The following is a 23,764-nucleotide window of genomic DNA, read 5'->3' on the forward strand; positions in this document are numbered from 1 at the left end:
CCGCATCACGTACGCGCCGCACCGGCACCCGCGCTGCCCCAGCATCGAGCCCTTCTTCCGGCACATTGGGCCCGCCAACGCGAGGCTGCTGCGCCACGTCTGCCTGCAGCTGGTGGCGCTGGTGCGGGAGATTCGCGTCCAGGGCGTCTGGAGGGCCGCGCTGCTGTCCGACGACGAGGAGACGGTCGGTGCGATTCGTCGGTACTGCCCCGGTTTGGAGTTTGGCGAGGCGTGGATCCTGCCGCAGAGCGGCCACCCGAGGCGGCTGCTGTCGGTCGAGCACTGGCACGACGGGGCCGCCAGCATGGACGAGGTCGAGATGAAGTGGTGCACGATTGATGAGTTTGTGCTGGTATACTCCATAAAGGGGTCCGAGTTGACAAGATGTACCGTATGTTGGGAGGGGTATACGGATGGGTTGTTTCGGCTTCGTGATGGTAATATTGTCCCTGAGCCCATGAGCAATGTTTCATAGGTCGGTAGGGAAGTATCGAAGGGCAGGCATTTTCGCCTATATCTTCTGCCTACATATATGTTTGAGACCATGTCTGCCATGCTAGAAGACGCCCGAGTGTGTTGTGTGTATATGACAATACATTCCCAGCGTCAAAACTCAGCTTGTAAGCTCCTGCACATGCGCCTGCCGACAAAGGGCTACCAAAACTTCGATAGAAGGAGAATAAAGTATGATATCTATGCACTTTTGCTATATTCATTTTTAAGCTACAAAATTGTGAATGCTCTTCTATTCTCGACAAATTATTGCAGTATCAACACGTTTCGCGGCGCCATGATCGGAAAACATGCAACTTCAAGTCATCAATTCTGCAGGCGCAGACCAAAATCGTATCCGAGGGGACTCCTGTAATCATGTATACAGTAAAGATAAAACTACAGAAATTTAGCATGGTCGATCGTTAGCCGCACCACGCCTCGTAAATGAAGCCATCCAGCAACACTGGCGCACGACCCGACAATCTATCTATCTAGCTTGCAGACGGCACCCCACTCGGATAAACTAGAGCAGCGGATGATTCCAATAGTCCAAAATAATCCTAGCAAGAAAATTAGCACCAAACTTTAAACAGCATTGATGCTCCTGTTAGTATTGTTCTTTCGTGGCTTACACGCCGCGGCCCACCAAAAAAATCGGCGGGGTAGCAAACATCGCCAACGCCCTTTCGACGCCCGATTTTGCTACAAAGCAAGCTCTCACCCCGCCATTCGCTTCCAGCCCACGCCGTCATGCCCCCCAAGCCCAAGGGCACAGCTAAGCCAACCAACAATCCTCAAGGTTCCTTTTACCCTTTTCCTCCTTTCTCTCCCTCCAGTAACTAACAAACCACAGAACCGCCGCCGCAGCAGCAAACGACCACCACCACCGCCGGCCGCCCGACCACCGTCGCCGAGCGCACCCAGCAGCGCTTCCACGCCAGCAACCCCCTCGCCGCACGCGTCCGGTCCGCCGGGCTGTCCTCGCTGACCGCGGCCGAGAAGCGCACGTTTGTGCACGCCCAGCTCGTCGCGCCCGTCGCCCAGCAGCGCGTCCCGCTCGGCAACAAGGCCGAGCGCGAGTTCTGGAAGGCCGTCAACAAGGAGGCCCTGCCGATCCGCCGCGCCGACGAGGCCTACGTCTGGGGCCCCGACAAGGCCGGTCGCGACGTCGGCACGTACGCGCTCGCCGAGCACGCCGCCCGCACCGCGAAGCAGGCCCGCCTCACCGCCCTCCGGCTGCTCTCGCAGCGGTTCCGCACAAAGCGCGACTTGGCGGCGCAGCAGCATAGTGCTGCCGAGCTGCTGACGACGAAAGACATCGAGGAGGAAAAGACGAGGAGGAATGAAATGGCGGCGCTCAACAGAGAGCTGTATGGCGAGATTATAGGGGCGCTCGCCGGCGACCCCGAATGGGACGATGTCGCGCCCATTCTACATGAAGAACCCGACAACGCGCTCGCCCGCATCGCATACCCCGACGACTACGCAGAAGGTTCGCGTCCCCTCCTCTTCCACCCCCCCCTTTCTGTCCTCCAACCAGGATACTAACCTTGCCCAGCCGTCGCCTACCTCCGCGCCGTCATGGCCGACAAGGAGTACTCGCCACGCACGCTGCGCCTCACCGCGCTCGTCATCGCGCTCAACCCGGCGCACTACACGGTATGGCTGTACCGCTTCCGCATCGTGCAAGCCCTGCGGCTGTCCATCCCCGACGAGATCGCCTGGCTGAACGAGGTCGCCCTCGAGAACCTGAAAAACTACCAAATCTGGCACCACCGGCAGCTGCTCCTCGAAGAGCTCCTGGCCACCACCACTGTCGCCACCGCCGCCCTCGGCCGCTCCGAAGCCGCGTTTGTCGCCACCATGCTCGCCCAAGACTCCAAAAACTACCACGTCTGGTCGTACCGGCAGAACATGGTGCGGCGGCTGGGGCTGTGGGCCGACGCCGAGGAGCTCGCCTCGACGGAGCGGCTGATTGACGACGACGTGCGCAACAACTCGGCGTGGTCGCACCGCTTCTTCCTCGTCTTCCAGGACCCGGCCGCGTCGACGGCGGGGTGCGGGCCGGCGCAGCACGACCCGCTGGTGCCCGCGGCGGTGATTGCGCGCGAGCTGGCGTACGTCAAGGACAAGATGCACGCCGCGCCGCAGAACCAGGCGCCGTGGAACTACCTCCGCGCCGTGCTGGCCAAGGGCGGGCGCGCGCTGGCGAGCGAGCGCGCGCTGGCTGAGGGTCTCGTCGCGGGGCTGGGCACCGACGCCGAGCGCGTCCAGAGCTCCCACGCGCTCGACTACTTGGCCGACGTGTACGCCGAGACTGGGGAGACGGACAAGGCAAAGGTGTGCCTGCAGCGGCTGGGGGAGAAGTGGGATCCGATCCGGGAGGGATACTGGAAGCACAGAGCCCAGCAACTAGTTTGAACATGGGAAGCCGTGTAGCAAAAATAACATTCATATTGTCCTCGACCTTTAGGCCCATCACATGCTGCTCTTTAGCTGACCTGGCCCGTCAAAATGTCGAGTTTATATACATTGAAGCAATGTCCACCATGTTGCTCTCCAAGTCTTTTACCTTTGCCACTCCCATCCAGACTGTGTAACTCTTCCAGCGGCAGTCGTCCGTTGCAACTATATACATCTTCCAGCAGCAGCCAATGCCCTTTTCCTGCCAAACTGTCAGAGGCACTCCCTCACGACCATTCCCCGTACACGATAGCCCGCAACCCGACCGGCATGTTGCCCGTCTCCACGCCATTCTCCCGCACCCACCTAGCAAACCCACGCAGTCTGTACTGCACGACAATATCCCCCCTCGGGTCGAAATTCGGCTCCATCGGGACCTGTCCCAGCCCGCCGCAGATATCCGACGCCAGCATGCCGAGCTCCTGCCTGATGGGCGCCCGATGCAGCTCGACGTCGCTATCGACGTCGACGGAGACCTCTGGCAGCTCATTGCGCATACCATGCACGATCCTTCCGCGGTCCACCTGTACACACGCAAACAGCTCCCCAGGGAACCCCCAGTCGCGGACCTGCCATCTCTGCGCGGCGCGGTACGACAGGCTCTGCAGGCGCGCCACGAGCCAGCACAGCTGGCACTTGGGCCCCGTGCGCTGACCGAGCGCCAGCCTGTAGCGCTCCGGAAACGGCGGCGGGCCCGGGCGGCGGGCGTCAAACGAGACAATGGGGATCGGATGCGCGCAGGGGGCATTGTCGAGCTTGCGGACAATGATGTTGGCGCAGCGGCGGCAGAGCACGTGGACGTTGGTGCGCGCCGCCGTCGCGCGCGCGCGCCGCATGCACTCGGCGCAGTACACGTGGCCGCACGGAAACGTCCAGCGCGGCTCGTCGGCCGCCGCCTCGGCGAAGAGCATCTCGCACCCGTCGCAGCGCAGCGTGCGGAAGCAGTCGGGCAGCCCGGCGCTGCTCGTCATCGCGTTGGTGTTGGTTGGCGGAGGCGGCGCCGCCGGTGGTGGTTGTGCCGTGACGGCGGACAGGTAGGATTCCATTTGGGAGAGGTAGCCAAACGGGAGCTGCTGCTGCTGCTGTTCCTGCCGGCTCATGATGGCGAGGGGTAAAAGGAAGATGTATTTGGAACTGTGTAGAGGAAAAAAACTGGTGTTGGGGGAGAGAGAAGGGTGTAGAGGCGCAAACGGAGTTGTTGTAGAACAGCGAGGTAGACTGGTGCATGTGAGTAGAAAGTGAAAGGAAGGTGGAATGAGCTGAGCCAGCGACGCTCTTTAAATAATCACAGCTGCAGAAGAAAAGAGAGCACACAGAATGGTGGCGAGGACGAACAAGCTGCTGCGCTCTATCTATCGGGTGGTCTTGGGTAAGACGAGTGTTGGTAGTACGGGCTTGCTCCTGCACAATGTGCGTTCCGCCTCCCCCCTCGTACTATCTTCTTCCCCTCTTTCTTTCGTGGTACCCTTCTCTTCGTGTCGCGATCCGGTGGCGGCTTTTCCCACGGCCGACGAGCCCGCCCTCTTCTCTTTTCAGTGGCAGCCCTGCAGGAGCAGAAACAGAGTCGGTGGTGTTGCAGCAAACACAGCTCGTCAGGCGCAGTGCGACGATTTTGCTGGCTGTCGTGGGCCGTCTTGTTTGCGGCCAATCGTCTCATCCATGCAGTCGTGCATGAAGGGGGGTCGAGTCTGGACTATGTTGAGTTACGTCGAGGCTGGTTGGTATAAGGGGTGCCACGGCTGGTAGAATCAAAAGGATAGTTGAAGATAAGAAGAGAGACTAAGATACAAAAGTGACTAAATAGATAGAAAATAAATGAGTATTCAAGTACCGCAAGGTAAAGGTTCTAAAGAAGAGTCCAGACAATCAATTCCAAGCCAATCCGCGCTTATCCGTGGTTCCCCAAACGCCGTGACATGCTTTATTTGCTCTCGATGCGCCAATACTTCCAACCTTCTCGTTCGGTCCCACCGCCGTGCACGCCGACCAGCTTTTCGACGCCCTCGGTGCCTTCGGCGCTAAGAAATTTTTCGAGATCAATCTCCATGCCACCCTCCTCATCTTCGTCTGTGCCGTTTTTCAAGACGGCAGGCCACAGCACGCCGACACCGTCGCCGCCGAGCGTGATTTCAAACTTGCCAAAGTTTTCGTCCTCCATGCGCTTCTCCATCCTGGCAATCTTGGCCCTGTCGACTCCAGGTCGCAGCAGCGTAATGGAGCACCCGCCGCCGCCAGCACCCGTGAGCTTTGTCCAACCGATACCTTCATGGTCAATCAGCTCTCGTACACGCTCCAGCCGTGGGTGAGAGACGCCAAGCGAAACCAGGAGGCCGTGATTGATAGTCATCAGCTCGCCAACCTTTTGTAGAGACTCTTCCTCCTCCTCGTCGAAATCGTCGTGGTTAATAATTTCACCGGCAGACACTGTGATACGATCCATGGCCTCGAGGATAGAATTGACGAGCTTAGGATGAGCCTCTTTGAGCTTGGCGACCTTGGCGACTTCATGTGCGGTAGACTTGGGTTGTCTGGTGTCGACGAGGAGGAGAGGCAGCTCAGGAAAGTCCCAGAGAGGGCGGACGGATCGGGGGTTGCTGTCGCCGGTGCGCTGAAAGACGACAGCCTTGCCCTGGGTGACAACAGTGTTATCGACACCAGAGGGGTTGCCGTGGATGCACATTTCGGAAACAAAGGCCCAGCGATTGATGCGCTCGACCTGCAGGCGAGCCTCCTCATGGGGTTGGTCGGGATGGGGGCCGGAAAGGGTTCGTAGCTGTAGCAGCAGAGCGGCGGACATGCAGACAGAAATGGAGGCACTGCTTCCGAGACCGGCGCCAATGGGAATGGTGGAGCGGAGTGTGTAGAGGCAACCATGGAAGGAGGGCATGCCAAGCGATAGGAAAAGGTAGAGGAAGGCAGAGGCGGTATTCTTATGGACCTTGCGAGTCTCTTCCGGGTGGTCGAGGGAGACAATGTCGAGGTGGGGCTGGAGGGCGTCGATGAGTTCGGGGTCGAGCTTGGTGACGAGGGAGTAGTATGACTTCTTCTTGTCGGCGCGGTGGAAGATGTTCCAAGGCAGCTCGTCAATGTTCCAAGAATGGAGCAGATCTATGTCGGGGAATCGTAGGGAGACTGTTCGTCGCGACTTGGAGAGGGTAGTGACGTGGAGGTAGGATCGTAGAGAAATGGCGGCGGCAATGGCAGGCTAGCAGGGTCAGCATCTGTATTCACACGTCGGCTTCGATCGCATTACCTTTTCGTAGACGACAGAGTGCTCGCCAAAGAAGAGCACCTTGCCAGGGGCCGAGACCATGAAAGCAGGGGCCATAGGGCTGGACTGCTTGCGCGAAGGGCTCACGCGATGCGACATGACGGCATGGGAGCTTCCATTAGCGGCACCGTTACCATTGACGTGCAAGTGACCATTTGTGCTACGTCCATTGGGGACGTGCGGATCGCGAAGCGCGGCTGGGGGCATTTCGCTAAGGGGGCGAGTTGTAGTCGCGAGGCAATTCGGGGGGGGGACGCAGACGTTGAAGGTCGCTGAGATGGTATTGTGTTGAACTGGAGGGGTATCTGGGTGGTTAAAGTATCAAGGCCGGTCGCATATGGGATTGTGTCGTGGTTGTGGTGTGTGGTCGAGGCAGGCTGGAGGAGTACCACACCGTGTGTGTCTATGACGCTCGCGAGACCAGAGGGGCAGCGCAAGGAGAGACAGCAGTGGTGAAAGAAAAGAAGGAGAAGAAGTAACTCCCGTCACTACCGTAAGAAGCGAAGCGAGGCGGGGAGGAATTGGAATTAGGGAACGACGGCGCGCAGTAAAGGGGAGCAAAGAAGGGGAGGCAGCGCCGGTGGTCGAAGAAGGCGGATGGGACGAGTAAGTAATGGTCAGGCGCCAATTGGAAGGTTTTTGGCGGGACGAGGCGCGGGGGCGTCCGTAGTCAGTGCGCTCGGGTAGTAGAATTCGGGGTAATCAATGTCGAGATGCGAGCCAAAAAATAAAAATAAAAAGAGAGATGATATTAAAGGGGAGCAGGTTGTTATCGTTCCTGATATTGTTGGACTCGCGCCGTACAATTCATCGAGAGAGGAAAAATCGATAGCAAGGTTGCAGTGGGCTTTTTAAGAGGGAAACAAGTTGGGGGACGGAATTGGCCGTGTACCTGACGAATACGCTCAGCGTCAACAGCCCGCTCAACTCAGTCGCACAGAGGACGAAACAAAAGGGCACACCCGCCGCAGCGCTTCCTTCATTGTTTGATTCCTTTCTTTTTCTTTCTCCATCGTCATGATATTGGTGATTTTTCAGCACCAACGTCGAAATCATCCAAGCAGCCCACTATTGACCTGCAGCCACCGAGCAAATACAGGGGCTCATTGTCCACTAGCAACAGCTTTCACACTAAAACCGCCTGTAGCTCACGTACCTAACCCTTCTAAGCCCCCTAATTCCAATCCCATCTGCCACACCAACATGCAGGTTCCCAAACAACCTTGCCTCGTTGCGACGCCATCTTCCTGCAGCCTGCGTATCCGGCTTGCTGGGCCGGCCGGCACTGTTTCACACCGCGAAGGGGGGGGCCAAACGAGGCGCCGCCCGCTCGTCAGTCTCGCTGCGTCATTACCATGAACTGTAACTAAAACAACGACTAGCAACATGGATCAATCTCATTCATGGCAGGAAAAAAAGGAATACAATCTGCAAAATGTGTTTATCATTTTCAAACAGTCAAGCGAGGGTCAGTTTTAATAGTTACCACCCAGGTGTGACCAATTACACTTCCCGCCTCCGATAGCCCTCCGAACCAAGACACGGCCGTCCCGGATTCCGGCAGCCTCGTTCGTACTCGCAAACAGCCCTTCGGCAAGTGAGCTCTGCAGAGCATTCGCTACGTCAGACAACCGTATTTGCCGGCACGATGCAAGTGACATTGGCTTTTTTTCATATCTTCTTATTTCTTCTTTATACCTATCCTTTTTTTTTTCACGTTTCTTTTTCGCCGGATGGATTGCCAATGCATGTCGCATTCATAACTTGCCCGCGTAGCACCGGGTATCCCGATACTTACTGTATAAATTGCATCTGTCCCAAGTAGCCTGCTCGTCAGCCTATCCGCTTCTTGGCTTATCCAGCGCCAGCTATCTCGCTTCAGGTCACGGGTTACGAATTGCTTCACGATGCAGACAACGTCACCGACCAGAGCTGTCCGCCCGCCCATCAGCGCCCTATCCCGCTAACCAACCCCGTCGAAAAAAGAAACGCCGTCCGCGAACCACGGCCACTTTGCCCCTCACCACCTCTCCAGCCCGCACCTTTTTTTCCCCGCATCCGAGACGGTGAACAGCCTCTAGTAAGCTGCTAGTTAGGTCAAGCCGTTACAAGCAATAAATCCTCGCCTCACACTGACTATCCCGACTTCCAACTCTACAGCCGCCATCACCATCACCACAGCCGCTGCACATTCATCGCCCCTTCCTAATCAATCATGCCTGTCACCGAGTTCGCCCTTTTTACCCTCCGCGACTCCTATGATCCCATCGAGCTCCTCGAGACGGTCATGGAGTGCCAGGAGATCCAGGACGACTGGGTCCGCGCCAACCACCCCAACGAGTGCGCCAAGCGAGCCTCCATTAGCCGCATGTACACCGACACCACCACCACCCCCTCGGCTCACCGCGTCGCCATCACCGCCCCTTGGCAGTCGCCCGCCGTCCACCGCGCGTGGATCGAAACGCCCGCCAACCAGGGCGTCATGGCCAAGTTTGCCACCTTTCTGCCTGCCGGCGCCGTCCCGGACCATACCGCCGGCTGCCACCAGCCCTGCGACAACAACCCCGGCTTCCTCTTCTTCCACATGCACGCCGCGGGCCGCCGACACGTCCTCCACGAGGCCTTTACCCCCAAGGAGGCGCTCGTCGTCACGCGCCTCGCCGCGCAGGATGCCGCGGGAAAGGAGCAGCTGCAGGCGCGCTACGCCGAGCTCGAGCTGGCGCTGCTCGCTGCAGCTCCGAAAGACAGAATCTGGGCCGGCTGGCGCATCGAAAAAGAAGACGGCCAGGAGGAGCTCGTCGTCTTTCGCAACGCTGACGTGACGCCTGATCAACTGGCGCCGCTCAAGCAGTACGGCAAGCCCATAGACCACGACATTCATCTCTCCGAGATAGCTCCTTGATAGGTATACCTTGGAAGCGAGGTCGACATGGTTAGTGTCCTGCGTTTGTAAATTAGTGTAAAATATCGCGACGCACGCTCCCAGGTGGCGTCTTCTTTCCATCCAATCGAGTTCCACGACAGATTCTCCATACACCACAGTCACCCAGAAAGCCAGATCGTCTTGTGTGTACATGTCCTTAATCGTTCATTTGAGTTAAATCTTTATCAAGCGCGCGATTCATGCACATAAAATGCAAGGTATTCCCGAGACGCCCAATGTGTGCATGTAGAATCCTTCGTCCCTTCCTAGGCTCGACATCGGCCTCGACCCGCATCCCATTTGATATTTCTTTTTTTTTATACCCGTAGTACCATTCCGTCCACTCTTTTCGTTATTTTCGGTGCATCTTAGTTGGAGCTCTTCTTGGAGACGTCGGTGATCAGGAGGGCTGGATGGCTGTTAGCAAAGGTCGTAGGGGAGACAATTGGTGCTCAGATTGGACAACATCCTCTGCCGGCATAAAGAGCGCTTTCGAGGGTGGTCCAAACTCGAGACCGTGTCGCATTGGGGGCGCATACTGGGAGGAAGAGACTGCTTGAGCTTCTCGGCCTTTTCGGTATCCTTGAGCACCAGGGTGTACAGATGCTTCTGGCAGCGGACCTTGAACTTGATGTTCTGGGCCTTCTTGTTCTTCTTGATGCGCGCGGCTGTTCCAACTTTGTCAGTAAAATTGTCCTCGGCCAAATTTCCGTTCTCGGTATCGAAACGTCTCGTCGCATCGAAAGCGGCATTCAATGTTCGTTCGTAGAAACGTACAGGAGGCGTCCTTCCGACGGCAGATCTCGATGAACTAATCGCGCAGACACAGATTAGATTTTGTTACTCATTGATTCCTGTAGAGATCGTTTGGACGTAAAACACACCTTCTTGATATCGGCGACTTCGCGAGGCATTTTGGCGGTGTTGTGTTGGATCGACAAAAATTAACGATTGAACAGTGTACAGAGCAGATTGGCTGTATTTTGCAGATAATATTTTTTGTGCGCAGACTTGTCCACTCGCGGGGTGTTACGCACGGGCCACTTTTTCGGTTTTTGCGATTGTGGCTGAGAGGTAGATGCTGTGGCTGGGCTGCGCCACACCTACCCTATTGTTGTGTAAATAACTGAATTTTGGTTGTATTTGTGTTTCTCTGCGCATGTGCGCGACCGATTATATGTGCGAGAATCGCTTATGATGTCTTGTGCGAATGAGGATTTTGTTACTCTCATTTCTCTCAGTGCTGGTGAGGTAGTGGTAGTTGGAGTCAAAGATCAGCCGTTGTCAAAGGAAGCTCACGAGCCGTTGTCAAAGACGATATTAATTAGCCGCTGAATACACAAAGGAGAAGCTGAATTCCACCTCGCCGTAACGAGCCGCTCAAGATGCTAATGTGGTACATATTAGGTAGGTTACAATACGAGAAACACCCCCAATCAATCGCCGATGCAGCAAAAAGTTTTCCCGTTGACCCCCTATTATAGAATGAAATCAGCAGTCGACTACGAGCGCATCGCAGCCTTGTCATGAACAGCGCTGTATTTACAACTGCCTAGGCCACTAAAATCTCATCACTGACCACTGTGAAGCGCAGCACGGTGCTAATTGTCGGGCCGCCTGGCCATTCAGGTCACTATTTCCGTACTCCCCCTTTCTACACGGCAATCTACCAGTATGGTATTTTCATATCTGTTTTCACTATTGCCGCAATGGCCAACAGCTGTTCAATTTCTGAGCGGCCTTTGGCGTCGAATCCTTCGTATTCGAACTCTTCCAGATATTGAGAGACGCTTCATTGACGATGCACCCAAATCCTACCCAACCTTGCATAGTGACGGTGGGCAGGCGTCTTGCACAGCGGCTACGTATTGCGCCTCCAAGTCGGAACGAGACGCGCAGCGACAGGCGTATATCGGAGCAATCGAGGTAAAAAATGTTTTGAAACTGGCGTCTAGCCGCAACGAGGGAAAAGATTGCGTTGAATTCCGCAAATGTGAACATGGAAGCTTCAACGTTTGCTTCTTCGTTGAGTTTCCCTCTGATGGCACAAAGTGGGTTGTGCGCTTTCCGATATGTCCTGTTCTCCATGACCCTTGGCGGAAGTTGCAAAGCGAGATTGCCACTATGGAGTGAGTCCTACACCGCTGCGTGTTCTTCCTGATGCTGACTCAATTGCAGATACATTCATGACAGAACGACAATTCGTATTCCACGCGTCTATGGGTACGGCTCTGGCGGTGAGCTAGATCCAAACAACGACACCGGTCTTCCATTCGTTATCCTCGAATATATTTCTGGTCGGCCGCTCGACCCCAAACAGCTTTCAAACGCGCCTACCGATGCCTTGGCACGATTCTATGCCGATTTAGGTGATATCCTATCGCAACTTCGTGCACAAGAGTTTGAATATGCGGGAGCCTTGATCAAAGATGAAAAAGGCGAATTCGCTATAACATGCCCGAATTCCGTGGATTTAAACAGTGTCCAGCTACAGGGTATGCGAAAGAATGTTAGACGTCAGTCAACCGCCGTCGACTTCGCCATGTGTCACTATGAAACTCTGGTTCAACGATTGAGCATGCCCGCAGAAAGGATGGATGAAGATGACGTTCAGCTCGAAGTATTCGCACTCGAAGACTTCAAATTGAGACTATTTCAATTCATTAACCCATCCTGGAACTTTGAACCGTTTGTACTTTCACACGGGGATCTACGACCATCGAATATCATCGTTCGCGAGGATCTCTCTATCGCAGGTATCATTGACTGGGAATGGAGCGGCACCGTGCCTCTTCAGTTCTTCACACCACCGTTGTGGCTTAGTGGGTATGAAGTATCAACCCCTAGAGACGGATGCTACCAATCGGAATACGCGAAATTGTATCAAGCACTTCTAGCTGTTGACGCAACATCAGCCGCCCGTTGCACACTCGCTTCAGAATGGGGGCACGAACCCAGCTGGCGCCTATTCTTGCCTGCGGCATTGCTCCAACACCATTTGTTTATGACTACATACTACCTGGCTGTATTCCCACAGTTCTACGAAGGTGTCAAGAGGGACGATAAGCTAACCGACTTTTTCAATTCGTTTGCAAAGTTCCGCGAAGTGGTGCAGAAGAAGGTGGAGGCATCTGAGAAATACACACAACACCTGATTGCTCATGGTTTATTGGCCGCGGACCGAACAGCCGAAGATTTATAATTCGAAGGCCGTCAAGTTTGTTGCCAGGCTACAGGAACATACTATAATGATATTGTCTAATTCATTCTATGTTTACGAATATGGGGTTACAGCGGTTGATATTTCTACTCGGTAGGACGGGTAAGTTCTGTATCCTGGGCTGGTACCGACAAGGAATAAGAGAGTAAATACATGGCTTTGAGCAATTATGGCTGCCAGGTTATGACCCTACCATTGGATAAGGGTTCATTTTTGCAATGGAAAAAGATCATCAGACGTGGGTGTAGTAGGTTGACGTTGGCCCTAGTTGTTAATACGCCACCCTACACTGCCCCTCCAAGACCTGTGCACGCACTTACGTAGGTTACATGTGACGAGCTGGACTTGTTGAGCTGGCCTTTTCTCACTTGAACATGCTCAATCCATCCATTCCTGAAATTCATCAAGATGCCAACTCTACTAGATAATACACTCAAGTCAAAGGTATGCTCTTTCACCTAGCCAGTTGTGGACAGCGAAAGGCTAACTTGCGCAGAACATGGTTCTTGGTAAGTACTATCAGTGCCTGTTTGCCGCGTCTGACACCAACTCTCTTTCGCAGCCTTTGGAGGCGTTGTGGCCGCGGCGACGGCTTGGATGCTCGCCGGCGACTTGTTTCCTGCCGACCCGGACCCTAAAGGAGAACCGGAGACGTGGACGAGAGAAGAGATGCGGAGATGGCTCGAGGCTGTGAGTCGCCCGTTGCATTGGCCCAAGGCTGGGATGCTAACCATGAGCGCAGCGCAGCCTCTTTCCCCAGTCGAGTGATACGCGCGAGGAATTACTTGCGCGGATACAGGCAAATCTTAGACTTCCTCGCAAGTAGCGGAGATGGACGTCATATACATATTCATATTTCTTCAATACAAGCCGTTTGATGTACTTCTGCCTCCCTCGGAGGCTGCTGTCCCCAAGACGCCAGTCAGCGACCAGTCGCCACGTTCGCCACTAGTCGTTACCACCTCTTTTAAACTCCGAATCGCATACATTCACTGGAGCAGTTCCCCTCCATCCGGAAAGCCATGATTGCCTCGAGCTTACTCTGTCAAAGTCGCACCGTAGCTTTCTTGTCGCGAGCGGCCCTCAACTCTCGTCATACTACTGCAGCAAGCCACTTGTCACGCACCTTTTTTGCCTCATTTTTGATGGCTACCAAAGCTATCCCTGTCATTGTCTGCGGCAGGCGGGAGGCCATCGGTGAAGCCGTCGCAGCCGGACTCAAGCCAGAATACGAGCGTATGCATATTTTCCCTTGCATTTTGAAGCACATGATGGCGCCTCCCCTGCCGTCCGCGACCTCTGTAGACTGACCCTCGCAGTGGTGCATTTTGTCAAGACCCCCGAGGCCGGCGTCAAGGACCTGCCGCTGGTCCTCGAAGGAAGCGCCCCGGAGACAGTACCCAGCAGCGTCGGCACGGGAAACATTGCCACAGGGGCGACGGCCGTCATTTTGGGCGGCGGCTACGATGATGATGACTACGACGTGATGCGCAAAGCCGTCGATGCGGCTACGCTGAAGCAGCGCCCGGTCTGGCTGCGCAACGACCTGAGCGTCGTCATGCCACCACCCGGTCCGGAATACGGAAAAGCCATTGTCGTCAGAGTAAAAAAGATGTTGGTACAGCTGGAAAAGGATAAGAAACTGGATGGCTCAGACGGCAACGTGTACTGGTATTAGACAAGGGAGTGCCTAGGGTTCGGGTTGGGCGAAGGTGAGGCAGTTTCTTGCTGCACAGCCGCCTAATAAAGAAAAACAGGATAAAATAATATACAACTACAAACCCGTCACTACACAAATGGGCGATGAAGCGCCCACCACTATCAATGCGCAGCCATCACGTGTGTCAATAGTCACAGAAGTGGCGCTGGGCTGAGCTGTCGCAATACTTATTTAATAGTCGCTCAACCCGGCTCCGCAGAGGCTCAATCACAACATGGAAGCCGCCACCTTTACAGCCGACGAGGCTGTGACAATCTCACTGCAAGAGGATGACGAATATCTGGGTGATGACGATTTCCAGTACGACGCCGCGGTGATTTCCAGCGAAGAGATTGGGCAGAGTCAGTTTGGTCATTGAACCCGACCACCAACGGCCGCTCGCTAACCCGCACCGTCCCAGGCTTCGTGACGTGCGCGCTGTCCCTGTCCCGCTTCGGCCACTACGCGACCGCCTCGGCCGCGCTGCTCGTGCTCCGGTTCGAGCTCGGCGGGCCGCCCGGCAACCGCCACCGCTTCAAGTCGGCCAGCATTCTCGCGCGCCTGCGTCCGCTGACCCCCTCAGCCGCCCCCTCGCTCAGCGTGCTCAAGTACGCGCCGGAGCGGTGGAGCGACGCGCCCTCGGCGCAGGCCATCGAGCGGCGTCTCGGCGCGGGCCTCAGCGCGGGCGGCGCGGTGCAGGCATCGGCCCGCCGCGCCGTCTCGTACACGCGCCACGCGCGCCGCCACGTCCGCGGCGTCGCCGCCGGTCGCCCCGTTCTCTGCCAGGTGCAGTGGACGCTCGAGGAAAACGACGTCGAGCAGGACGGCCTCTGGGCGCACTTTCACCTCGTGCTGCTGGTCCGCCACGACGGCCCGTTTTCCATTGACGTTGGCATCAAGACAAAGGTCGGCTTCAGTGCGGACCCGCGCAAGTATTTGCTGAGGCCCCTCAAGGGCAGTCTGGGAACCCGGATTGTCGACCCGACACTGCCGATTGGCGAAGCGGACCCGGCGCTGGATGGGAACCCGGACCTGCGCGGCGTCGACTTGGCGGGGTTTACAGCCTTTGAATAGGCCAGTGAGAGTGAAACTAAATAGAACAAACTTCAATAGAGCTGGCTAATTACACAAGGACAAAGAAAAAATAGACTCTACATTCATGGCCTCGCCTACACACCTTTCAGCATTTGTGAAACCACGCCCCGTGCAGCACAAAGCCCGCCCAATGAATCGGCTCCGGCCGCTTCGCCCGCATCGCCAAGACGCTCTGCTGGACCGCGCGCGCGAGATTGACCACGACGCCGGGCCGGCCAAACGGCGCGTAAAACGACTCAGAAAAGGCGCGCCCGTCGGCGCTCCGAATCGGCCACAGCGTGCCGAGCACCGACGTCGCGCCGCACAGCAGCAGCACGGGGATCAGGCCCTGCGGCTCGTCGCCGGCGGAGAACTCCTGCGAGGCCGAGTTGCACGCGATGAGCGTGACGTGCGCCGCCGACAGCGATAGCTGGGTAATCATGTCGCGCGCGCTGAGGCGGCCGCCCGGCTCGGCGGCGGCGCCAGCGAGCAGCAGGGCGTCGTCGATGGCGTCGTCCCACTGCAGCAGGACCGACGACGACGACGTGGCGGGAGCGAGGAGGAGGGACTGCCCGAAGCGCCGCGACGCCTGCTTGGTCTTGCCGAGCACGGCGTGCCCGTGGTAGTGGATGATGTGCCGGTCCTTGCACTGCTCCACAAACGCGCCGGGCGAGACGTCGTACTCGACCGTGGCGCCGAGCACCGACGAGACGGCCGCCAGCGTCTCCTCCACGCGCTGCTCCTCCCCCGACTTGACGCCGCTGCTGCTGCTGCCGGCCTTGCCGTACACGCCAAACACGGCCGACCCCGCGGCCGTCGCCGCCCGCTTGCTGCTGGCGCTCTTGTAGCAGTTGTGCAGCAGCGACAGCGAGCTCGTGTACACAATCGGGTTGCGCTCCACCAGGACCGCGCCGTCGACGGACAGCGCGTGCAGCGGCAGGCCGTGCAGCGGGCCCGACGGGCAGAAGACGAGCAGGTCCCCGGGCTTGCTGTGCTCGGCGAGCGGCGCCACCAGCCAGTCGAGCTCGGCGAGCGCGGCGCCGGTCAGGAGGTCGCCGAGGAACTCGGACGGCGCGAGGTAGGTGTCGCGCCAGGCGCGGACGTCGGCGGCGCCGCGCACGACAAACGGCTGCCGCAGGAGGCTCTTCATGGCGTTCTCCAGCGAAAAGTCGAGCATCTCAATGTGCACCTGGCCGGCGGCGTCGACGATGATCATGTCAATGTGCGAGCTCGTCAGGAACCAATCGACGAGGATCATGGACGAGCCGCAGGGCTTGCTCAGCGCGTAGTCGCTGGCCATGGACTGCACGTCGTGCAGGGCGATGCCGACGTCGAAGCTGGCGGCGGCGCCCGATGGGGGTTGGTCGGCTGCAGCATCCTCGGCGGCGACGGCCGGCTGCTCCGCGGCCGCGCCTGCTGCGTCGATGAGGTCAATCACGCTGCGGCCCTTGCCGCGCTGCATCCAGGCCCAGATATCCGTGGCGGAGATGCGGTCGGCCGGGTCCAGGACGGCCAGGCCGTGATGCATGTCCTTGAGCGACGTCATGACCATGTAGCCAAAGACGTACACGTCGCTGCGGCCGTAGCTGGCGACGAGGTGCTGCTTCTGGTCCAGGGCGTCGAGGCGGGACGTGGCGCTGACGTGCTTGCGCGACGTGTCCATGCAGTCGTCGGCGTCGCGCAGCAGGTCGACGACGTCGCGGCCCCAGTTCGGGCCCTTGCTCTTGAACGCCCACTGCGCCGCGACCAGCAGGGCCTGGCGCTGCGTCTCGAGCTGGCCGGTGTCGGCGCACCGGACCGCCGTCGTGCGGGCCAGCGCCAACGCGCGCGCCCGGTGCTCGTCGGTGGCCGTGTCGGACCGCAGCAGGCCCTTGGCGAGCCGCACGTCCATGGCGTTTTGGATCAAGGCGTAGTCGCCCGCGCGCAGCTTGAGGTTGGTCCCGTGGCGGAGCACCTCGAAGATGGGCGCCATGTAGGCCTCGAGCTGGTCGTGCAGCGCAAAGGCCTGGTCGACGCGGTCGTGGTCCAGCAGCCGGTCCAGCAGGTCGCGCTGCTCGAGGTACAGCGCGAGCAGCTCCGACGAGTCGAGGTTCTTCGGCTCGCCGAGCGGCGCCACGGCCAACGACGCGCTCTCTTCTTGCGAGGCGTCGAGGAGCGCCGTGGGCACGATGCCAATGTGTGCCAGCTTGTCCAGGAAGCTGCGCGCCAAGTCCTCGAAGCCCGCCTCTAGGCAGGCTTCGTAACCGTCGATGCCAAACTGCTGCACCGCGTCCCGCTCCTCCTCGTCGTCTTCGTCGTCGGCCGGCGGCAAGTTCTGCAGGTGCTGAATCATGATGGTAAACGTGTGGTACATGCCCGCCATCCTCGTGCGCGGGTCGTTGGTGATGCGCGCGTCGAACGCCTCGGCCGCCATGCACCAGTACAGCTGCTGCGTCCAGTCGCCGATCTTGTGGTAGTAGACGCTGTAGTACAGCGAGTACCGCCGCGCCAGCTCCCACGCGCCCGAGTCGGCGTAGCTATCCAGGTACGTCTGGCACCACACGCTCTGGCGGCCGAGCGCGATCTGGCCCTGCAGCGGCGCGCTGCCGAGGGCGATGAGGCGCACCGTCCACAGGTACGCGCCGTTGCCGCTGGTGGCGCCGAGCAGGTCCGACAGCGCGAGCATCTCGTCGACCTGCGCCGGGCGCCGGATGTAGTCGACGCAGGCCATGTACTCGGTCACGGCCTGCGCGGCGAGGTTGTAGTGCGCGGCGCGGGTGAAGTCGCGCACCATGGCCACGTACTCGCCCTCGATGACGGCCGCGGACAGGGGTCCCGAGAGCGCGTCGAGGCCGCCAAGGGTGATAAAGGCCATCTTGGCCTCGAGGAGGCGCAACTGGTGGGCGAACTCGCTCCCGCCGAGAAAGGCGACGGCGTTTTTGGCCTCGCGGATGAGCACGTTGCCGGCCTCAAACGTGTCGCGCTGGGCGAGCGACTTTGCGTGCTCAATATACACGCGCGCGGCGAGGAGGCTGTCGCGCGCGCCGTGGCTGAGAATCTCGCCGAGCAGCGCCGCCGAGTTGACCTCGTCGAGCGTATACCACCCGGTGAGCACATGGAAGATGCTCAGGGCGGCGTGGGGATTGGCCAGCTGGAGGAGGCGGCGGATGACCGTCGTGAGCCGAACGGCCGCGTCTTTTCGCAGCAGGGGCAGCGGGTAGTCGGCGAGTGATTCGGTGCCGAAATCCGTGTCCCGGGGCCGGTTGGCCGTCTCTTTGGAGTTGTAGATGAAGTGGACACAGGCATGCATTCCGCGATGGAACTCGGCCTCGAGGAATAGCTGGCGTCAATTAGTATTTTGTGTTTACTCGAGGTGACAGATAAATGTACTGTGGTATTATCGCAGGTTTGCAAATCGACCTCTTTCAAGGACTGGTCCCACGTCGCGATCCCGACCGTGAGGTAGTCGGACATGGCCATGTTCGTCATCATCTTACATCGTGCTTCCACGAGCCGCACCAGGGCCAGCATAGCAGGCGCCAGCCGATTTGTGTCCTGGAGCAGACTAGAGGTAAACTTTTTGAGGTTCAAAAAATCACCTTGCGCAGTCAGAATCTCGAGACGTAGGAGTATCGCGTCTTTTGCTGTCGCCGACACCCGGGGGAGCCGATTGAGGGCCGCTTGCGCTTCATGGTAGGCACCGATTCGTAGAGCCTGTCTCGCGTCGAATATTTCCAGCGGCTCGACGCCGGAAGCTGGAGAGGCCATGAACTGGACTGAATGTGTCTGTATTTTGCTAAAATCAATTTGAAAGTCTGAGACCAGAAAGAAAAATACAGCACTAAATGTGGAAGCTCCGCCGCCTTTATCATCGTTTTCGACCAGCTTCGAGCTCTCTACTTCAATGGTGCATAATACACTTGGTCCTGCATGGCGTCGATAGCGTCCGAGGCTAAATTCCCAATAGCAAAATGTCACTGGCCTGATTGCGCTTTGCCATGCATTGTTGCGCGACCCGCCACCATGCGGCTGAGATCGGGCGACCGACAAGGCGTTCAGCTCCGCCCCGCGTCAGTACGTAACTTCGCCGCTCACAGAAATGTACTGGCCCGTGATCCATCTCGACTTTTCATTCACCAGCAGCAGGACAGCGTCGCCGACATCAGCCGCCGTCCCGGCGCGGTGCTCGGCCCGCGTCAGGTCGACTTCGGTCTACATGAGGGCTTGCTCGTGGCCCTAAGGGTAGAGGTCTATCAGGACGGGGCCGGGCGCGACGGAATTGACTGTGATGCCTCTGGTCCGGCCGAGCTGTTTGCACTGTTAGCATCTAAAATGTTACTTCATCTGCCATATTTGTCACATTGGAACTATTCGGGAGGCGATAACCCTAACCCTTAACCACCACAAATACTTACCTCGCCGGCCCAAGACCAGGTCAAGCTGTCTAGCGCAGCTTTGGATGCGGCATAGCTAGAGATGTTGACGTTGCCTCTCTTGGAGTTTGTGGAACTAATATTGATAATGCGGCCGCCGCGGGGCATATACGGGAGCACCGCGTGCACCATGTAAAACGGGCCAAGCACATTGATCTGAAATACATCAGAGAGCTGCTTCGTGTTCACCTCGTCCGTGATGGGGCAAAAGTAGACCACGCCGGCGTTGTTCACTGCCACGGATCAATTAGCGACATCCGGTGGAATGCACAAGATGGTTTCTTACCCAGGATGTCAATATGATCCGTGTTGAAGCCTTCAAGTGTCTCGCCAACCAGATGTTTGGCGCCTTCAATAGTATCGAGCGCGACCTGCACTGCAATAGCTCGACTACCGGCATTGCAGAGAGTCTCGCAGACCTGCGCGGCGCGCTCCTTGACAGAATCTGAAACGTAGTGGATAACCACAGAAGCGCCGTTGCGAGCGAGGGCGAGGGCGAGGGCGATACCGGCACCAATGCCATTCTCACGGCCGGAGCCAGTTACAATGGCAATCTTGTCTTGTAGGCTTAGGTTATCCGACATGTTGGGCTGATTGATGTAGTATGCTCGATGGAGGAAGACTTGTGACCGCGAGGGTGTAGCTCATGGAGTCGGAATAACAGCCCGCGATCGTTTTATATACAGCTGAGCTCAGAAATATACATAGCTCATTAATTCTTTCACCCCCCAAGAATCTCAAAGATTACAGGTAACGTTTCCCCATGACATTCTTTCTCAACAGGACTCGGAGTCCAGCTGGGCTTGATGGACCACTTACAGACGTACAGGTGTAAGAGCATGACCACATGGCGCTGCGCGGGATTCATATTTGCGTTCCGAAAAAATGGCGGGGCGGAATGAAGGATAGCTATATTGCTGGAGGATGAATACAAAGCGATTTTTAATATAAGAGAGCTTGCGCGCTTGACAAGGCTCGTTCCGCAATCGTTGGGGTTTCAGGCATCGCCCCGGCGAGCAAGTCGTGGTGGTCCATCATCACTCTCATATTGGAGGTCACTGGCTCAACAACAGCTCTGAACGCAAATATTAACTCCTTTTGACAGAGTCAATATTGTAATAAAAATATATACTTTTGTAAATGAACTCAACAACTCACAACTCTTTCTCGCGAGTTGTGCAAGGCTTATGCACGCGACCCACTATTACATAAGGGATGTCGAAGAGCTTCCCCAGGCCGCCTCAACAGCCCGTCATCGCTCCCCCGATCGCGCTCAACATTCTCTTGCCAGTTCTGCCCGGGAATCCGCCACATACTCCTCCCAAACACCGGAAAACAATAACAGCCCGCCGGACATGTCCCTCGACGACCCCCTCGCCGAGTCGGGCGTGACGATGCGCTCCGACAGCGAGCAGTACTCGCCCGACGGCGCCGACGACGAACTCTCCACCTCGCCGGCGTCGACATCGAGCTCGCCCGTCATCCTCTACAGACCCCCGACCGTGTGGTCGCTACTGCGCGGCACCGCCATCAACATCCTGCTGCCGTTCATCAACGGCATGATGCTCGGCTTTGGCGAGCTGTTTGCCCACGAGGCGGCGTTTCGGCTGGGATGGGGAGGCACCAAGGTACGGCCGCCGGAAGCAGATTCGCTACCGCACCGAGCCCAGCTTTTATACTAGTGCGAACGAGTTTATGCTAATGATCATCGGCAGGTCTTTCCCCTGACGCGAAGAGGAACACACTCGATTGGACCCGGCGTCGAGGTGCGCGAGAAGCGAAGGGTACCCGGCGTCTCGCTGAGTGATGTTTCGAGTCTGGAGTAATGCGACGGATACCATACAGGATAGAATTTTGCAGTATTTACCAGCATCACTGTTTATAAAAGAGGCACGCGTTCAAAATAGTGTTGGGAAGGGTCACATGAGAGGGGAATCTCACGCAAAGGAAGTCTATGTAGGGCCTTTGCACCTGCACACAAAGTTACAAAAAAAACCAATAAAATCTCATCACCACTAACCAGAATCTCATTGTAAAACCTTACTGTAATCTGTGCATGTTTAGCTGCTATTGCTGTTGTCGATTCCGTTGTCGGCAGTTCCCCGATATTTATCCGGCCCGGTTGTCGCTGCAAAAAAAGTTGCCTGGAAGCCGCCAAATGGACCTTGCCGGTCTAAGATTGTCACACTTCTCAACCTCTTCACAACCGGCAGCATGATTCCCAGCAGAGGAATTGCCCGGTCTCTTCCCTCGGGAATCACAAGCGGCCCATCCATCAGCCGACTATCCGTACGTCAATCCCACCCCTCGCTCCTGAATTCCTTCCTCCTTGTCCGACCTTTGTCCCCTAACGCCAAAGCTTCTCTTGCTTCCAGGGCCGCACGTTTGCGACACGATCGATCCCGAGCCGCCGAAATGCCGCCATCTTCTCCGGCCACGGCACGCGCGCCCGGCTCTCTCCCGTCGGCACCGGCGCTGCCGCCCCAATTGCCCTCGGCAGCGTCGCCGCCAGCCGGAACCTCTCCCTCTGGGGCTGGGGCGGCGGCAGCAGCAGCAAGACGAGCGAGCAGGCTGCCGAGGAAGCGAACCGAGCCGCGACCGCGGCGGCCGCAGAGCAACAACACGCAGCCTCGAGCGCCACCGATGCCGCCACCGACAACATTTCCGCCGCGCCGTCCCTGACGGAGCCGACAACCGCCGCCGCACAACCGCCGCCGCTCGCTGGCAGCGACCTGAGCGACTTTGGCGGCACCAGCGGCCTGAGCGCGGCCGACCTCCTCGACCTGTCGCCCAACGAGCCGGGCTACCTGCAGGCGCTCGGGCTTGACAACGGCTGGGGCCCGACGACGGTGATGCAGTGGGTGCTCGAGCACGTGCACCTGTCGATGGGCCTTGGCTGGGGCGCGAGCATCGTCGCGTCGGCGTTTGCGCTGCGCGCCGCCATGCTCGTGCCGCACATCCTGCAGATGCGCAACGGCGGCCGCGTCGCGCACATGCAGGCCGACCCACGCGCCGTCGAGATGAACCGTCTCACAAAGGAGTCGCTCGCCGACGGCGTCAACGGCATGGAGAAGCGCCAGCAGGCCAAGGTGCTCGCGGACCTGCTCAAGAAGGAGTACGGCGTGAACAACTGGAATCTGCTCTGGCTCGTGGTGCAGTTCCCGTTTACCATTGGCCTCTTCAAGCTGGTCCGCCAGATGGGCAACCTGCCCGTGCCGGGCATGGAGGAGGCTGGCTTCATGTGGTTTACCGACTTGACGGTCCGCGACCCTCTGTTTATCCTGCCTGCGCTGGCGACGGGTGTCATGATTATGTCACTACAGGTACGTTTTTCTATCCTGCCCCCAAATCGACTGATTCTGCTCTGATGCTAATGTGACCTTTGTTTCTAGATTGGCCAAAAATACATGGCTGAGGCGCAGAAAAAGATGATGAAGCCCATGGCCTGGGCCCTAGGAGGTATCGGCTTCGTCTTTACCAGCTTCCTCACCGCCGGCGTCAACGTCATGGGTCTCGCCTTTGCCAGCGCCACCCTCCTCACCTCGCTCATTCTCGAGACCCCCGTCCTCCGCCGCAAATTCGGGCTCCTCATGGGCCCTCCCCCCAGCGCCGCCTCGGCCGCCAAGGCGGCCGCACCTCCCTCCGCCACCGCCGCCGCCGCCGCCTCCTCCATCCCCGCGCACATTCCCAAGGGCATCCGCTACGAAGCACCGCGCCGCGCCGGCGGCGCCGCCCCAGCCGCTGCACGCACGACGACCGCCGAAGAGGTCGTCAAGCCCCTGACGCTTGCCGAGCGCCTCAACAACAGCCTCAGCGACGCCAAGCAGGGCATGTCGCAGCAGCTCGGCAGCTTTGGCGGCCGCATGGCCGCGACGGACGCGGAAAAGGCCGAGCGCAACCGCAAGGAGCTCATGAAGAAGCTCGAGGATAAGCGCCAGCAGCAGGAGCGCGACGAGTTCAGCAGAAAGTACAAGGGCAAGAAATAGACGCCTTGGTATGTTCTTGTCGCCCTTGTGTTCTGTATAGGCTCGGAGCGTATGTAAATAGGTACTATTATCTTGGTGAATGTGGCGGAGATGTATACTAGCATAAAAAGACGACAAAGACGACGCAGGGGAAGGGATATCAAAAAATTACCATGTACAATTTATACTGCAAAATAGAGTCACCTCTCTTGAATCCCCACAATCATCGAACAATCTAGACT

The 23,764-nt window shown here is 57.8% G+C and overlaps 11 protein-coding genes across 11 annotated transcripts; 7 read left to right on the top strand and 4 right to left on the bottom strand.

Moving 5' to 3' along the window:
• Window positions 1-1,245: 1,245 nt before the first annotated feature.
• Window positions 1,246-2,916, top strand: CCM_07935 (protein farnesyltransferase; the record flags this gene model as incomplete). Its single annotated transcript, XM_006673075.1, has 3 exons — window positions 1,246-1,294; window positions 1,349-1,987; window positions 2,054-2,916. The coding sequence occupies 3 exons, from the start codon at window positions 1,246-1,248 to the stop codon at window positions 2,914-2,916; spliced, it is 1,551 nt and encodes a 516-aa protein (XP_006673138.1).
• Window positions 2,917-3,185: 269 nt separating this feature from the next.
• Window positions 3,186-4,058, bottom strand: CCM_07936 (uncharacterized protein; the record flags this gene model as incomplete). The annotated part of the gene is made up of 1 exon (XM_006673076.1): window positions 3,186-4,058. The coding sequence occupies one exon, from the start codon at window positions 4,056-4,058 to the stop codon at window positions 3,186-3,188; it is 873 nt and encodes a 290-aa protein (XP_006673139.1).
• An 821-nt stretch (window positions 4,059-4,879) lies between these two features.
• On the bottom strand, window positions 4,880-7,040 carry CCM_07937 (mevalonate kinase; the record flags this gene model as incomplete). Its single annotated transcript, XM_006673077.1, has 3 exons — window positions 4,880-6,163; window positions 6,212-6,522; window positions 7,034-7,040. The coding sequence occupies 3 exons, from the start codon at window positions 7,038-7,040 to the stop codon at window positions 4,880-4,882; spliced, it is 1,602 nt and encodes a 533-aa protein (XP_006673140.1).
• Window positions 7,041-8,444: 1,404 nt separating this feature from the next.
• Window positions 8,445-9,131, top strand: CCM_07938 (uncharacterized protein; the record flags this gene model as incomplete). The annotated part of the gene is made up of 1 exon (XM_006673078.1): window positions 8,445-9,131. One exon carries the CDS (start codon window positions 8,445-8,447, stop codon window positions 9,129-9,131), a length of 687 nt encoding a protein of 228 aa, XP_006673141.1.
• A 389-nt stretch (window positions 9,132-9,520) lies between these two features.
• On the bottom strand, window positions 9,521-10,066 carry CCM_07939 (ribosomal protein L38e; the record flags this gene model as incomplete). Its single annotated transcript, XM_006673079.1, has 3 exons — window positions 9,521-9,561; window positions 9,662-9,963; window positions 10,035-10,066. The coding sequence occupies 3 exons, from the start codon at window positions 10,064-10,066 to the stop codon at window positions 9,521-9,523; spliced, it is 375 nt and encodes a 124-aa protein (XP_006673142.1).
• Window positions 10,067-10,826: 760 nt separating this feature from the next.
• Window positions 10,827-12,354, top strand: CCM_07940 (Protein kinase-like domain; the record flags this gene model as incomplete). Its single annotated transcript, XM_006673080.1, has 2 exons — window positions 10,827-11,281; window positions 11,331-12,354. 2 exons carry the CDS (start codon window positions 10,827-10,829, stop codon window positions 12,352-12,354), a joined length of 1,479 nt encoding a protein of 492 aa, XP_006673143.1.
• Window positions 12,355-12,780: 426 nt separating this feature from the next.
• Window positions 12,781-14,050, top strand: CCM_07941 (uncharacterized protein; the record flags this gene model as incomplete). Its single annotated transcript, XM_006673081.1, has 6 exons — window positions 12,781-12,816; window positions 12,869-12,881; window positions 12,935-13,062; window positions 13,183-13,312; window positions 13,531-13,608; window positions 13,692-14,050. The coding sequence occupies 6 exons, from the start codon at window positions 12,781-12,783 to the stop codon at window positions 14,048-14,050; spliced, it is 744 nt and encodes a 247-aa protein (XP_006673144.1).
• Window positions 14,051-14,306: 256 nt separating this feature from the next.
• On the top strand, window positions 14,307-15,145 carry CCM_07942 (uncharacterized protein; the record flags this gene model as incomplete). The annotated part of the gene is made up of 2 exons (XM_006673082.1): window positions 14,307-14,433; window positions 14,493-15,145. The coding sequence occupies 2 exons, from the start codon at window positions 14,307-14,309 to the stop codon at window positions 15,143-15,145; spliced, it is 780 nt and encodes a 259-aa protein (XP_006673145.1).
• Window positions 15,146-19,195: 4,050 nt separating this feature from the next.
• On the bottom strand, window positions 19,196-20,141 carry CCM_07943 (short-chain dehydrogenase, putative; the record flags this gene model as incomplete). Its single annotated transcript, XM_006673083.1, has 3 exons — window positions 19,196-19,336; window positions 19,540-19,790; window positions 19,844-20,141. 3 exons carry the CDS (start codon window positions 20,139-20,141, stop codon window positions 19,196-19,198), a joined length of 690 nt encoding a protein of 229 aa, XP_006673146.1.
• A 771-nt stretch (window positions 20,142-20,912) lies between these two features.
• Window positions 20,913-21,383, top strand: CCM_07944 (mitochondrial import protein, putative; the record flags this gene model as incomplete). The annotated part of the gene is made up of 2 exons (XM_006673084.1): window positions 20,913-21,185; window positions 21,273-21,383. The coding sequence occupies 2 exons, from the start codon at window positions 20,913-20,915 to the stop codon at window positions 21,381-21,383; spliced, it is 384 nt and encodes a 127-aa protein (XP_006673147.1).
• A 388-nt stretch (window positions 21,384-21,771) lies between these two features.
• CCM_07945 (mitochondrial export translocase Oxa1, putative) lies at window positions 21,772-23,543 on the top strand (the record flags this gene model as incomplete). The annotated part of the gene is made up of 3 exons (XM_006673085.1): window positions 21,772-21,846; window positions 21,933-22,880; window positions 22,950-23,543. The coding sequence occupies 3 exons, from the start codon at window positions 21,772-21,774 to the stop codon at window positions 23,541-23,543; spliced, it is 1,617 nt and encodes a 538-aa protein (XP_006673148.1).
• Window positions 23,544-23,764: the final 221 nt, after the last annotated feature.

Source organism: Cordyceps militaris (assembly GCF_000225605.1).
Source record: "Cordyceps militaris CM01 unplaced genomic scaffold CCM_S00006, whole genome shotgun sequence".
Classification (NCBI taxonomy): domain Eukaryota; kingdom Fungi; phylum Ascomycota; class Sordariomycetes; order Hypocreales; family Cordycipitaceae; genus Cordyceps; species Cordyceps militaris.